The sequence below is a fragment of the Protopterus annectens genome, chromosome 5.part0 (genome assembly GCF_019279795.1).
Source record: "Protopterus annectens isolate FY-2018-M chromosome 5.part0, PAN1.0, whole genome shotgun sequence".
Taxonomy (NCBI): domain Eukaryota; kingdom Metazoa; phylum Chordata; order Ceratodontiformes; family Protopteridae; genus Protopterus; species Protopterus annectens.
In genome coordinates, this window is record NC_056735.1 from 1,410,465,335 (window position 1) to 1,410,481,715 (window position 16,381).

General features: G+C 40.8%; 1 protein-coding gene across 3 annotated transcripts in view; it reads left to right on the plus strand.

Moving 5' to 3' along the window:
• CCDC82 (coiled-coil domain containing 82) overlaps positions 1–16,381 on the plus strand; it is a 499,168-nt gene that overhangs the window by 108,736 nt on the left and 374,051 nt on the right. For all 3 annotated transcript variants that reach the window (XM_044071220.1, XM_044071219.1, XM_044071218.1), the window contains exon 3: positions 1,659–1,783. In XM_044071220.1, coding sequence (XP_043927155.1) covers positions 1,659–1,783 — 125 coding nt within the window. The remainder of the gene's footprint in view (positions 1–1,658; positions 1,784–16,381) is intronic.

Consider the following 16,381-nt stretch of genomic DNA (forward strand, 5'->3'; position numbering starts at 1 on the left):
AGACCAGTCCTCAATAGTGATTCCTCAAAGTTGAGATCCTTCCCAGAAAATGTGAAATCCATTGCTTGGAATACTACATTCAGACTCTTCTGTCCTCGTCTCTTAGCATTGCTTCTGTGTCGCTCTCTAACCTGCCATTAACTTCTCAAACTTGTACACTTGTACTGAATTATTTCATTACCTCAGTCTTGCGCTTTGTACCTCCAGCTCTGCTATCTGTTGGCCACCTTTTTTTCTCCTAATTTTTAGCAGAAACTGTAACACACACTGTAAATATATAATTTTCTCATTTTATTGCATATTTAACTTAATCAGATAGAGTTTTTTCTACAGCAAAAGTTTTTTTTTACGTTATTATAGTACCAACATCCGTTACAAATATTCATTTAGTTATTCTCTACACTTTCAGTTTGTCTCCGTTCATATATTTGGATCCTGTTATTTAGCTGTATAGCTTTTTTTGTTAGCTAAGTGCCGAACTGGACACAGTTTTGTTTGCATTCTTGTAACCATTTTGTAGAAGTAGTACAGCCGTGGTGGTGCAGCGGTAGCCTTTTTGCCTCACAGCAAGAGGTTCTCCCATTCGATTCTCGGCTGGAGTGCGGGGAGTGCCTTCTGTGCGGAGTGTGCATGTCCTCTCCATGGTTGGGTGGCGTCAATGGGCGTGCCTTCGTTGAAGGTTGGACGTCGAGCTGGCACCTCGGCGTTCATGAAAATCTACTGCCAATCATTAGCGGACAGGAGTTCCGCTGTGGCGACCCCTAACCCGGAAAAGCCGAAAGACAAACAAACTGTCTCCAGAATCTTTTGTTCTCTCTCAGCAACTGACTGCATTTGCATATGTGAACATGTGGTTTGAGGTTTAAAAACTACATCTATATTCTTGCAGCTTCAGTCACTGATTAAAACAACCATGAAGTTGGAGTGTTGAGATGTTTTTTTTTTCTTTTTCTTTTTCTTTTTTTCTTCTCCGCTTAAATGTTCCATTCTGCTGTTTTTAAAATCAGGGCTTGCAGCCCACATTAAAATATACTGTATTTGATTTTTACACAGAAATGTGACTTAACAGTAGTCTGCATGCTGCACTGTTAAAATGAACCATAAACTGTGTTCTTCCATAGCTTGCATATTGCTTTCCGACTCACTTAGTCATTTATTTATACTCCCTTTAGGCTTAGTTTAAACTCACGAAAGTGACAAAACTATTTTATTATACTTTTTTTTTATTGGTTTTAGACTGAATAGAAGATAGAATGTATTTCATAGTCTCTTCCCCACAGGTATAGAGGGAACTATGTCTTCTGCTTTATACTTTGGTTCCAACCATAGATTAAGTGAGCTTCTGTCTTTGAGCGCCTACTGTCATTCAGTATATCCTGCTTTAGTGCTGGTGCTGTTATCTTTGCTGTAAGAATTACAGGTAGATTTAGGACTTTGCTATGGAAGTGTTCATGTGCCCATTTACTGCATTCCATTTTCATATTAATGATTTTCATCTCAGAATGTTCAGAGAATAGCATCCCTTTGGAAATAGTTTCATTTGATAGTTTTTTTTCAGGCTGTTGACAGTTAACACATTTGTGCAAATGATTTACTATTTATGGTTATTACTGCCAAGAAGGCAATAATGAGAGAACTTTTGTTGTCTTTTTACGTAGATGGAACTAGAAAGAAGAGATATGCTCAAGATTTACTACTGTCACTCCATTTTTTTGATGAGAGGTTTATAGAACCACGCCTTACAAATTTAAAACAAAGAAGCCGCTGGACAGAGCGATACCAGGTAAAATTAATTTTACAGAATAAACAGAAAATTTCCATCACACAGTGTGCATTGATGATCTGTCTGTGTAACAGCTGCATAGAAAATAAACTAATGAACGTCTTTCCAATCTGCTGTGGATGGAATCTGTGGGACATGCTTCTAGGGCTTTGAAGTGTAGGTGTGTAAAATCTTTATTGACGACTACTCAGTGGGATGGAAGCCAGGGCGTATCTGCTTGAACGACTACTAGCTCTTGGGGTGGAAGCCAGGGCGTATCTGCTTGAAGGACTACTAGCTCTTAAGGTGATAGGACAGTAGTGACCTGAACATAGAGTTAGGTTCTGGGGTTGGAATACTTTCAGAAACAATTCTTACAGAAGCTGGAATGAGATGGCCACACAGAGAAAAGCATTGTATGTTAACTTATTGGATTGGTGGAATTTAGGATTTTTGTTATTTTAAGAAGAGAATTTTCCAGCAAAGTAGAAGATGTAAAAACATATGTCAGTCTGTCATTGCTCCACAGTTTCCTTCTGCCTTGCATGAATTTCCTATGTTGCATGTCTGCCATCATTTACCTTATGATGTTGCACATCTACTTTTTAAACTTTGGTATTAATGTAATTCAACTCCATGACACAGAGGGATAAAGCCCTGACTACACTCCAGACAACCTTTGTTTAGCGATATTCATGTTGCAGTGGCTGGGCAGGGGATAGGCTAGGAGTGAGTAGTCTATGCTGGCTTGCCCATCATGGCAGGGAAGGCTGCCTAGGCTAGCTGCAGTAGTAACATTAAAAGTCCGGTGACCTCTGCACTGTAATCATTATACAACTTGGCCTGAAGGTTGGAATTGTGCAGTCGCATCTTCAAGGCAGCCATTGTAAAGTTCTCAAAGCTGCTGCAGAGTGGTGAGGTTAAGTTACACTCCCAAGCAGCAGTATGATGCTGTACCAGTGTCCTCTGCCTCCTCCCCAGCCTTGGATGTAGGTTGTCTTGAGCCTGAGGAAGGCTAAGTTAGTGTGGCAGAGCTAGTGAACAAGGAGAAGAGCTGGTGGCACCTGATGGCCAGCTGTGGGGAGATAGAAAAAAAAAAAACGCTGGTATTGTTATGCAAGAAAAAAAAAAAACGCTGGTATTGTTATGCAAGACTGTCAGAAGTATCCTGTTACTGAATTTTAAGTATGTGTTGACTGATTGTTTCATATGTACATAAGAAACTGTTTGTGAATGAGTGTGGTTCAGTAGTGTATACCCTTTTTCTATGCATGGCATTTACAGTTTATTTCATAACTGAAGATTAAAACATAGTCGGAATCAATCAGCAGACCACATAACTTTTGTGTCTGTATCTCTATATCCATTATTGTACACACTGTTTGCCACTTCTTTAGCACAGAAGGTTAAAGTCCTGCCTGTGCCCTGAAAAACCTGATTAAAATTAGTGTCTTAGGCACAGCAGGAGCCCTCAGGGGAAGGATGGGAGTGAAGCGGTCGATGCCAGCTCACCCATCTGTGAAGGAGAGAGCGGGCAAAGGTTCAGCATTGAGTTGTCTGAAGTTTTAGGTGCGGAAGTTTAAGGCAGAGGCCAGGTGTACACGAGTCCAGCCAAAGAGCATGCATTGCCTAGATGATCAGCATGGGTGTGTGGAAGCTTGTTCATTCAGCACCAGAAAGGCATTGCACCATGCAAGACCAGCCAACAGGTTGAAAACTAGGTGCTTACATAAACAGGAAAAAAAAAATCATACTTTTGACTTGATATTCCTTTTGGATTTGAAATCCTTTTAACTGGTGGTGAAGCCTTTCTAATGGTCTGACTACTTCCTGGTCCATTTTGCACTTGATTTATGTTGCTTTTAATCCCAGTGATCTTGAGCTGATCAGATGCTGTCAAAAGTTTGTGCACTCCACATTTATTTTCTTCTGCAGTTTATCAGCTTTATATGGTTGACAGTTGAGAGTCTCTTTGGAATTTTTCACCTTATTTTCCAAGGGGTTTAAATTTGTCCCCACACAAGTTCCAGATTTAGCTGATGTCATGGTGAATGTACATCTCTATACTAGAAAGTTACATTTTCAGGTTATGTTCCCTGGGGCCAGCCCTGATTCCACTGGTTTCTGTCAAAGAGGTGGAGTCAAGACAAATAGTGCATATAACCCACCTTTACACCCCCTGGTAAATAACCTATGAAAAAGTTGTTAAGGAGGAAATATATGGTTTATGGGCAGAAGAAAAGAGGTTTTATTCTAACTTGAATTTACAGGAAAAGACTTTACTGAATGAATTGAGGGCTGATAGGGCTCTTAGGGTTATGGCTCCAGACAAAGGGGGTGGCATTGTCCTTTTCAATACTGATTATTATATTAACACCATGCAGGGGATGTTATTTGATGAAAACAATTACCTCCAGGTTTCAGAAAAAACAAGTCAGTATAGCTTATCAATGCATAGATGGTTACTTGGAGGAATATTTATTAGAACAAAGAATTTCGTGTGAAACCCATCATTTTCTTGTTAATGCACATCCTAAGGTTCCTGCTTTTTTGGTATACCAAAAATCCATAAACTTATTTGTTCCCTACCATTTAGACCTGTTGTGGCGGCTAGTGGGTCTAAAACACACAATCTGGCTGTCTTTATGGATAACATTTGTAGACGTACTTTGGAGAAGATATCACATATCCTTAAGGATTCATGGGACTTTTTGGGACAGTTAAAATCAGAGTTATGGTCTGATGATGATATTTTTTTAACTATAGATATTCAGGATTTTTTTACATGTATACCTAGGACTGAAGGGATGGAATTCTTTGAAGATATTTTACAGATGTGCTCCACTTTAGACCGTCGACAACTCCAACTGGTTTGTGAAATTATGGCCCATGTTCTAGACAACAACTTTATATATTTTGAGGGAGAGTACCATCAACAAATCAGGGGCGTTGCCTGTGCCCCTTTGTATGCCAACTTGGTCCTGTTAGGCTGAGAAGTACAATGGGTGTTTTAATAGTAAATTTTGGGCTCACATACTCGTGTATCAAAGATTTTTGGATGATATTTTTATTCCATGGAAGGGGAAGGAAGAAGATATTACCCTTTTTATGGAATATTTGAACCTAACTACATCATTTTTGAAGTATTATCTATGAGGTGAATAAATCAGAAATTAGCTTTTTGGACGTCAGGATTTCTGAGACCAACCAGGGTTTTAAATCCAATGTATATTTTAAACCGACGACCTGTAATTCTTACCTACATTATTTGAGTCACCACCCTAGAAATCAGAAAAAGTGTAGTTAAGGGCCAGGCAATTAGGATGGCTAGAATGATAGAGAAGATGTAACAAATGGACTTGAATTTTTGAAGAACATGTTTTTTTGAGAGGGTAGAACCTGTTATTGAGGAGGTTCTTGGTGAATGGGGGAAGAGATATAAGCCCCCCTATTGGGTAGTGCAAATGCTGCGATTGGACCTAAGATGGATGAAGTTGGGAGTGGAATTGATAAATCTTGGGATGTCAGAACAGGACACCCTTTTGAATTCTAATATTAGAAATTACAATCAGGCATGTGTTATTCAACATAGTCCCTTGTCTAATCAGATTAAACAGATTTTATACAAAAACTGGGGTATATTCAAGGTGAATGAGGTTTATAAGAAAGTTGGTGAGAAACCAATTTTTTTCTATGAAGGTTGGTAATAACATCAAGTTAAACTTGGAGAAAACTAGAATGGATGGGGCCCATGATGGAGGAAATACTAAATCTTGTGGACGTTGTCCACAGTGTGGATACATCCTCCAGGTACCTTTGGTAACCTTAAATAATAGAAGTGGACGTGTCATACATATGAGGAAAGGGAATTGTCATACTAATAAGATAGTTTAGATTGCATTGTGTAATACCTGTGAAGGGTTCTACATCGGGAAAACTGAGAGAGCCCTGAAATGCAGGATATATGAGTATTTGTATAAAATTAAACACCAAAAGGAAACAAACGCCCTCTATAAACATAGGATTGCAGTGGACACACTGGTTTTAAGTTTGCCATTGTTGATTCAGTGAGTTTGGATGTGAGAGTCGGAGATTGGAAAAATCATTTATGTAAAAAGGAATTAATGGGGCAGCTCAGGTTGTCTGCAAATTTTCATCTTGGTTTAAATGATTATATATCCATATTTCCAGTTTTAAAGGACAGGGCCAATCAAATTAGATAGTGTTTATAGCCCCATTTCAAGGCATGTCTCGACACTGGTATATTAACTGTTCTTGAATTGAATATATTTTTACAACAATGTATTATTTTATGTAGATAAAACTTATTAGATTGATGAAATTATGATTTACATTAATATATATACAACACAAATATTTTTAAAAATGTATGAGAATTTTACTTATTACATATATAATGCATACATATTTTATGTTTAGAATTAACATTTGTTGCACTTGGCACGTTAAATGTCTAAAGGCTGACTAATTAGTTAATTGATTGGTTTGCAGTTATTGGTGGGAGAGTATTTAAATATGGAGCATATTTTTGGTCAGTTGTTCTGATGAAGTCATTTTATTGTGTTGAAAGCGCTTAACACAAATTACTTTGGATGATTTTATTTATTTATTTTATTAAAAAGCAGTATCCACAGTTCCTTTGGTGCTTTTTTTCTTTGGTTTATGTTTTTTTTCTGCACCAACACACCTATTTTTTGGTTATAGTCTCTTTGGTGATTGACTACAACCTGTCGCTATTCACTGCTGTTTGCTTCCGTGCTTGAAGTTTTGTCTTGTCTTGTTAAAAGTGCATGTGTGCCATGGTTTGAGTATGGACTTCTCATCTTATGGTAAGGAGGATGAAGGTTGATGTTGCTGGAAACATGGGAGTTTTTTTGGAGTGACAGACCTGATCTGGACGAGCATTGTGCCTGTTACCAGACTTAACTTCTCTCATAAAAGGGCTGAAGTATTAGTACAGTATGAGTCCTTCTCACCAGTACATGCATGTCAGAACACCTAAACATGCCGAACTGACAACTGTTTGACACAGTGGCACAATTCTAGCACTAATTCTTATCATTCCATTATTAACTGTTCAATATTTCCCTTTTCCTTTAATTCTTCCTCCCTGGCCAGTGATTTTCAACTTCATCAGTTCCAAATGTATATATTGTAAAACGTAATCAATGTTAAATCTTTCCATTTGAAACTACTGTTAAGAGTTTAACTTTTTATGTTAATGTTTCATTTGTCCTTATTTCATGCTATGTTAATATTTTTCATACCTCAGTATAGTCTGGCATTTAGCACAGAGAACTGAAGTCCTGAGCTGTTAATGAGCTATTTCCTGTACTCCGGGTTCAACATTTGATTCCTTCTACCTTCCTTTGCCTGCTGTGTTCCTGTGAGCAAGTCACTTAACCAGACAGTTGTTCTGGGACAACCCTGAAAAGGGACAGCAGTGTCCAGTGGTCTTATCTGGTCAACAAATAACTAAAATAAAAATGTCTTGTATGCATTGTAAGTAACACTGTAAGCAGTGCTACATTGTTTTGGTTTGGAGCTATTGTTAACAGAATAATTTTATTTTTATTCCTATTTTGTTTGCTTTTTTCACTGCTGTCCTCATTTAATTCATTAAATTCAAATTCTTGTTCGTTCATACCTGCTTACTAAATATTTAAAGGGGTCTTACAGTCCAGACAGAGTCTGAAGAAGGCCCATTGGGAATCTTTTCTTTACCCTAGACAAGTTTAAATAAATATTGAGTGGATTGCAGAGATTGCAACACTGGCTTCTCATTTGGTTCTGTGTCATTTCTAAAATCTTGGTAATGGGTTGGGGTTATCTGTCCATGCATAATTCTGATCTTTTTTTTTTCCCGGAAGGGAACTTATTGTCCCATAATGCCCACTTCAGATGATGTGCTGAGCCTCCCAGTTGCTGTTGATAATTCTTCGGACATGGCTAGAATCAGCAGATATTCATTCATTTGCTTATTGAGCTGTGCACTGGCTTTGGGAGGTTTTCCCTTTGTCCTGGTTTAAAGTGCTGTTTATTTATACTGATTTGATTTAGCATTTAACAAACAACTTTCAGACTTGTTACAAGTATTTTTTTTTTTTTTTTTTTTTTTTTTTTAAACTTCTTCCTTGACTGAATACTTTTGTTTGTTTTACTTGCATGTTTATATTCATTTTATTGTTCAGTTTTTCATTTTAGTATTTTATTGTCTTGTTCCAATTTTGTTTAAATTTCATTTGTATTCCTATTTATTATTGTTATTATTTAGGTGCTTTGGTTATTTATCAGTTTAATAAAGGCAAAGTTGAAGTTTTTGTCACTCACATAGTTCAGATCTTGATCCTCTGAGTTGTGTGTGAAGTCCTGAGTTCACATGCCTAAACAACTGCCTATTATCTTGGGGAAGAAAGAGTACAATGCTGACAGCAATCATTATTGCCTTTAATCCAGCCAATCAGATTTGAGGAATGTAGAAGCATTTGGCCTACTTTATGTCCTAATATTTATTTATTTGACATTTGTTGACCGTTGTAGTCCGACTGAACCTGCACCCTTTTTCAGCGGAGGCCTGGGGAGAAAAGCACCACAGTAGCAAATGTACAATCAGAAATTTCACAGTACTAATTCTCTTTTTATGATGTTTGACAAAGTATTTCACAGAGTACCATGCATGAGCATTGATGTGGGAGGGACACTCAAAGAGAAGCTCAAGCCCTGATCCGATAATCCAAACTAGAATTAAATTTGATGTTCAGGTGTCCTTCTAATCCCCCATCCCTACAGGTGGTGTACTTACCTTCGTTTAATGAAATCTGCATCCTTCACCCTACTCCAATTCTACAAACAGTTGGGACTAGGAGAGACTTGCCTTGTCTTGTCCCTGGCTTCCACCCTTAGATGATGCATCTCAGAGTTTTTGAATCTGCTCCCTGCCACAGATGATTGGCTGGTGGCTGAGGTCCTCTAGCCTCATCTCAGGAAGAGGTTTCCCAGTTAAATCGGTCATACTTTGGTGACGGTCAAGCCCAAGGATTACCCTCCAGCTTCTGAACGCCCTTCTGTACTGGTTACAGTGCTGTCTTCAGATAAGTGCCCTGTTGGGGTTTTACTTTTTTCAGTTTTATAGTGTATTTCTTTGTCATCCAAGAAGGGAAAATGTCAGTGTGAGAGGCAGATTCTCCTTAAAGACCATCTCTACTAGAGCCTTTTTCTTAGGTGCTTTTCACAAACATAAGCAATGCTCTATCTTTCAAACGTTTGTCCTAAGACCCTCCGTAGTTGCTAGTCTTCCTTATCCATATACCTTGAGAACCAACTCATCAGGGTGCTATGGTGAAATACTTTTATCCTGCGGGTAAGCTATCTGCCAAGAAGGCCAGAAAGACCAGGCCTTTTCTGGTTACTGTCCAGTCTCCCCTGGATGACTCTCTTGAAGCTGGTGAAAGCTTTGAAAACTGCCCTGTGCTTTCCTCTGCTTTCTCTGCCACAACCCGGTCAGAGGTCAACTTTTCCAGTGTCTGTTCAGGACGTTGAAGGTGAACCTCAGTGTATTTCCAAGGGACCAAAAGGATTCTTCAGTTTATTGAGGAATTCCTACTACGATTATTGAATCCCACCAAGGGTCTTAACCACCGAGAGACTTTAGGGCAGACATCCCACTCAAGAAAAAGCAGAAAACTAAGCACATTACCCCTGTTACTAAAGACCCCAACATGAATGGCAGGATATTACTCAGGGTTTGTTCACTGCTTTGCTGCCCTTGAAGATTCCTCCGGGAGTGTCAGTCCTTGCACCTCTCTGGTCTTGTAGTCCTGGTAAGAAGCCTAAGAAACTGGATTCCTCAGATGAGGATTTGGATTCTGGGGAGGAATCCCTTGCTTACTCCTCTAAGAGTCCTTCCACTCTAGACCATGGTTCAGAGGAAGAGAATTCTTTGAACCCAGATTCCCCCTTGGAAGATTTATTCTTTGGGGATACTATTGCTCATATGATAAATTACTTTAAATGGGATTTTTCCCAGACCACTGACATTCAATGGAGGTGGCAGCCCTTCTGGACACTACTGCCTCAGTAGCTCCTGATTCATAGCCCCCAGTTCCTAAGAAACTTGATGGGTTCTACAAGGTGTCTGACCATTGCAATTCTTTATACGAGTGCCCTTCTGCTGATCCTTCAGCAGTTTCAGTTTCCGCTAAGACTTCTAATGTTTTGCCATCTACTAAAGATCCTTCATTCAGATAAGCACAGTTGAGCTATGGAAAGGTTGGGTAAAAAGTATATACTGCTGCCAACCTTGTCTTTTGTTGCTATTAATTACCAAACCCATATGACCAGGTATGTTTGGCTTTTCTTTGTCAGATAGCTACCGTTGTGTCTGACCTTCCTGATTATGATGCAAAGGCTTCAACACTTTCCCAGTCTGGGTCCACCCTTCATTCCATAAAATGCAGCTGATGCCTCTTCGATGGCTGATTTTGGTTCTGTGATGAGTTGTTATTCTTTGCTACTTTGCCCGATGGTATTAAAGCCACGCTTTTGGATGCCCTTCTGGATAACAAAAAATGTTTTTGGTACAGCTGTTGTTGATCTGTTTAAATCCCTCCAGGATATAGGTAGATATTCCAGGAACTCAAACATACTTTTGTCTCCCATATCCTCAAATTCCGGAGGAATTGGCCTAAGTTTGCCTTTGTCCATTGGCAGACTCACCCACTTCACAAAGGTAATAAGAGGTCTATGCATATTCCTCCTGCTGAATCCACTCGTACTACTTTGTCTCAGAAGACTTCTTTTCCGGATGAGCCTGTCCCCATTTGACTGTGCTTTTCTGTGTCTGTTCCAAATTGGCATCAGATCACATCAGATTCTTGGGTACTGTCCATCATTCATCAGGTTATTTCATGGTTTGGAAATCCCTCTTCCCCCTTTTCAGGGATTCCACAACCACTGAGAATAGCTTCCTCATTTCGCAGTTTTGCAGCCCCTTTTGGATCAAGGCACCATTCAGCCTTGCTCCACTCACCCAAGTGAGAAAGGGGTTTTACTCCAGAATATTTTTGGTTTCCTTGGAAGGGAAGGTATGTGGAGACCAAGTCTGGAGCTTTCTGCGCTCAACACCTTTCTCAAGGTGCCTTCTTTCAGGATGTTCTCTCTTCAGACCTTGTTTCCTTTTCTTCTTTACCAGGCCTTCTTGGTTTCTGTATTCCTCAAGAATGCATACTTTCACATCCCCATTCACCCTCTATTCAGGAAAAATTTACATTTGTGTTTCTTCCTCTCATTTTCAGTTTTCTGATTGCCCTTTGGCCTTTCTGCTTTCCCCTAAAGTATTTACCAAATGTCTGTCTCTTGTCATTGCTTTTTGCGAACTTTCCCTTGTCTAGGCAACCTGCTCATTCAGGCTCCTTCTCCCAGCAGGCTGTTGCAGGATCTCAACTTTACCACTGTCTTTTACAAAGTCTGAGATTCACCATAAATCTCAAGAAATTGGTTTGAATGCCCTCCCAGGATCATGTTTTTTTTTTTCGAGTGCAGTCTGCAAACTATTCCTATGTTGGCTTCTCTTCCTGGTTTTGTCTCTGATGATCTTTTTCCAGTCTCTCCTTCGTCTGTCCTGTCTCACAGCCAGGAAATTTCTCAGGTTTCTGGAGTTTATGGCTTCCACTATTCCCATGCTTCCTATCAGTGTGGCTTCAACACTCCCATACTCTGAAGATCCCAGTTCCTTTACTTCCTTACCTCAAACTCTAGCTTCAGTGGTGAATTCAGCAACTCTGTCTCAAGCTGGGGCTATCCTTTCAGGCTCTAATTCCTTGTCAGGAGCTGTTCACTCGGGGCTTCTTGTGATCCTCTAAATGTTCAGGGTCTCTGGCCTCCTTATCCAAGCTCAGATCATATCAACATAAAAGAATGAAAGCTTAGCTTCTAGCAGTGCAGGTTTTTTATTCCTTTTCCACCCTGACCCCCCATCAAAGTATCATAATATGTCAGCAAGCAAGGAGGTACAAGGTCCTATCTCCTTTGCCAGTTAGCTTTTCAGGTATGGGATCTAGCTATCGGGTATCAAGTGATTCTTCAGGCGATTTATATTCCTTCACTGTGCAGTCTAATGGCAGACTCGATGAGTAGGTCCAGAACACAGGCTCACGAATGGATGATTCACAGAGACGTATTTTTGGGCATAAGTCCATCACTGGGATATACCTAAGGCAGATCTTTTTGCTGCCTCTCTGAACAGACAACTTCCTCTATTCTATTCAAGAATACCAAGACCTTGGACCTGGAAAGTGGATGCCATGTCTTTTCCTTGTAAGGGAATGTTTCTATATGCACCACCCCCCCATATTTCCTTTTTTCCACGAGTTCTGCAAAAGTTCAGGCAGGACTCTCCCAAAATCTTGCTGGTAATTTTCTTTTGGCTCACACAGCATTGGTTCCTCCTCCTTAACCTCTTGGCCAGGGGCAGTCACCACAAGTTACTTTACCGGGTGCATCTTGTCACACAAGAAAAGGGATTGCTAATCCAGCCTCAATTGTCCACTCTTCAGATGATACTGTGGGTGATTGAGTTTTGATTCCTTTTAGGCATCTCTTTTCTGAGGACATGCCCTGGGTTCTGCTAAAGGCCAGGAAACCCACTACCAGAAAATCGTACATGTCCGAATGGAAAAGATTTTCTGTCTGATGCTGCTGTTGCCATCTGGATCTTCTCTCTGTTGGGGTTCCTCTGGATCTGTCTTATTTGTGTGACCTGTTCAACAGTAATCAAGACTATTAACAGAAATTCATGTGATATAACAGAAGTAAATAGGATACGTTACTGAGCAGCTAAGTTAATAACACAGTCTTGCACAAAAACACAGGTTAATAAGGGAAAGGAAGGGAAAAAATGCCATCATGAAAGTACTGAATAAAGAAAACTATAAAGTAATTAAGAGAAGAGGTGTCACTATTAGAAGTTTATAGAAGAGGGAACAAATCAACAAAAATACTTGTATAGACATTATTAAAGCAAAATGCAGTATCAGAACAGACTAGTATCTGTCGTACACTATTGCAAGTAATAAATTAAGGATATCACACAGCCGGAAAAACGTAGAAGATATGTAGATAAAGATAAATGAAAAGTACAAAATAAGCAATTATTGATGATCCAGAAAAGTTTTATAGAGAATTGTGAAGCAAAGGAATAGAAGTGCCACCAAAAAAAGGTGTACACACATTTTGGAGAAATATTTATGAAGACCCTGTGGAACATAACAAAGATGTTGAAGGGATAAAAGTAGTAAGAGAAAAGTAAGAGGTTCAAATGTACAGGGATGTTCTTCGTGTTTCACTGTTGCAGTCATCACATTTGGGTTATCTGCCTGCAGCTAGCCCTCAGCCGGCCTGAATACCAGAGTCTTTGGATTTCTGCTTCGGATGCTCTCTCTTCTTCCATGACGTCAGGTCGTCAGGGGTATAAAACATGCAACCGATGCCATTACATCAATCTTTGTTGCTGTGCGGTGCCCGAAGCAAAAGCAGTTCGCAAGTGCCGGTCGGCAGTCTCCTGAAATTTTTGTTTTCTAGTTTCAGACCCAAAGTCTTCAAAAAAGATAAGTACCCCGTTGGGATCCTTTTTCTTGCACCAACCGATGTCAGTAAAAGTTAACAATTGTCTTGCCGCCTTCTTTTTCTTCTTCTTTCGGCTGCTCCCATCAGGGGTCGTCACAGCAGATCAACTGTTTCCATTTTTTCCTGTCCTCTGCATCTTGTTCTGTCACACCAGCCACCTGCATGTCCTCTCACCACATCCATAAACCTTATCTTAGGCCTTCCTCTTTTCCTGTTGGCAGCTTCATCCTTAGCATCTTTTTCCCAATATACTCTGCATCCCTCCTCAGCACATGTCCAAACCAACGTAATCCTGCCTCTCTGGCTTTGTCTCCAAACCTTCCAACCTGGGCTGACCCTCTAATATACTTATTCCTAATCCTGTCCATCCTCGTCACTCCCAGTGCAAATCTTAACATCTTCACCTCTGCCACGTCAACCTCTGACTTCTTCCCTTTTGTCAATGCCACTGTCTCCAACCCATATAACATAGCTGGTCTTACTACCCTCTTGTAGACCTTCCCTTTCACTCTTACTGGTACTCGTCTGTCACAAGTCACTCCTGACACTCTTCTCCACCCACTCCATCCTACCTGTACTCTCTTCTTCACCTCTCTTCCACACTCACCATTACTCTGAACTGTTGATCCCAAGTATTTAAACTCCTCCACCTTCGCCACCTCTACTGCCTGCATCCTCACCATTTCTCTATCCTCCCTCTCATTCACACACATATATTCTGTCTTAATCCTGCTGACCTTCATTCCCCTTCTCTCTAGAGCATATCTCCACCTCTCCAGGGTCTCCTCCACCTGTTCCGTACTCTCCCTACAGATCACAATGTCATCTGCAAACATCATAGTCCACGGGGACTCCTGTCTGATCTCGTCTGTCAACCTGTCCATCACCATTACAAATAAGAAAGGGCTCAGAACTGATCCTTGATGTAATCCCACCTCCACCTTAAACGTATCCGTCACTTCCACCGCAGACCTCTCCGCTGTCACACTACCCTTGTTCATATCCTGTACCACTCTTACATACTTCTCTGACACTCCCGACTTCCTCATACAATACCACAACTCCACTCTAGGCACCCTGTCATATGCTTTCTCTAAATCCACAAAGACACAATGCAACTCCTTCTGACCTTCTCTGTACTTCTCCATCAACACCCTCAAAGCAAACATTGCATCTGTAGTGCTCTTTCCTGGCATGAAACCATACTGCTGATCACTAATCATCACCTCCCTTCTTAACCTAGCTTCCACTACTCTTTCCCATAACTTCATGCTGTGACTGATCAATTTAATCCCTCTGTAGTTACTACAGCTCTGCACATCACCGTTATTCTTAAAAATCGGTACCAAAACACTTTTTCTCCATTCCTCAGGCATCCTCTCACTTTCTAAGATTTCATTAAACAATCTAGTTAAAAACTCCACTGCCATTTCACCTAAACACCTCCATGCTTCCACAGGTATGTCATCTGGACCAACAGCCTTTCCATTCTTCATCCTCTTCATAGCTATCCTTACTTCCTCCTTGCTAATCCACTGCACTTCATGATTCACTATATCTGCACATCATCCAACCTTGTCTCCCTCTCATTCTGTTCATTCATCAGCCCCTCAAAATACTCTTTCCATCTGCTCAACACACTCTCCTCATTATCCTTTATCACCCTTACCTGCTGCACATCTTTACTAGCTCGGTCCCTCTGTCTAGCCAATCTTTACAGGTCCTTTTCTCCCTCCTTGGTGTCCAACCTTTTATACAACTCATCATACGCCTTATCCTTAGCCTTCACCACCTCTCTCTCTGCCATACGCCTCATCTCCCTTATACTCTTGTCTACTTTCATCTCTCTGACAATCTCACTTCTTCTTCGCCAACCTTTTTCTCTGTATACTCTCCTGTACTTCTTCATTTCACCACCAGGTCTCCTTGTCCTCCTTCCTCTTTTCAGATGTCACACCAAGCACCTTTCTAGCCATCTCTTACTAGCTCTGCTGTAGTTTCCTAGCTATTCGGTAACTCTTCACTGCCACCCAGTGCCTGTCATAACTCTTCCTTGAACATCACCTCACAATTGTCTTGCCTGTGGAAAGCAAATACCTCATAAGATTTTCATTCTTACTGCATCCCCTGTTTAGGCCCAGATGACAGCATCCCTCGCTGTCGGTTTTGTGCCTTGTTCAACCCCGAACTATTCGTCGTCGGGCTATTTTTGCAGCCAATTACTTTCGCACTCGATCTCCATACTCCAAATTGACTTAGTTAAGCCATCCGGCTACCAATCTTCTAAAAAAAGTAAGGATAAAGACAGAGACAGACCGCATAGGTCCAAAACTGCTGACAACGCTTCCGTTAAGCTAGTCGCCAGTCTGCCGGTACTCAGTGAGGTGCTTTCGCAGCCCCTGATACCGGCTACTTCAGATTCGCAGGCCTCTATTGAGACCCATTTGGCGTCCGGTATGCCACGAGATGCTTCTTCGACTATGGAACCTGCGGATGTCTCTACCTTGGATGGGTCCGGAGCTGCTGTGCAGGCACCGGCTTCTGAGGGTGTATTCAGGCCTACAGACATTCATATTAAACTGACGCCATTGTTTTCATCCAGGCCAAAAACTCGCACTACACCTAGAAAACCAGCGACCACACCGCAGGCTCAGGCCCATATGCCTGAAAAACAAATGCTTAGAATGGCTGAAGACCTTATTACCTTAATTAGGGGAAACTAGCCTCCCCCCTCTGAGACCTAGAACTGAATTTCTTTCTGATTCTTCTGATCAGGAATCTGATAATCTGAAGTAGTTAACTTCATTTGTGCAGCAACCTATGGGATTCGGATCCAACCTCGGATCCGAGCCGGCAGTTTTCAACAGCTTTAGATCCGAGCTCCAAGCTCCTCCTCCTACCCATAACCCAAAGGGGCTTTACAAAAAGGGACCTGAAAACACACACACACACAATACAGAAGAAAGGAGAGAAAAA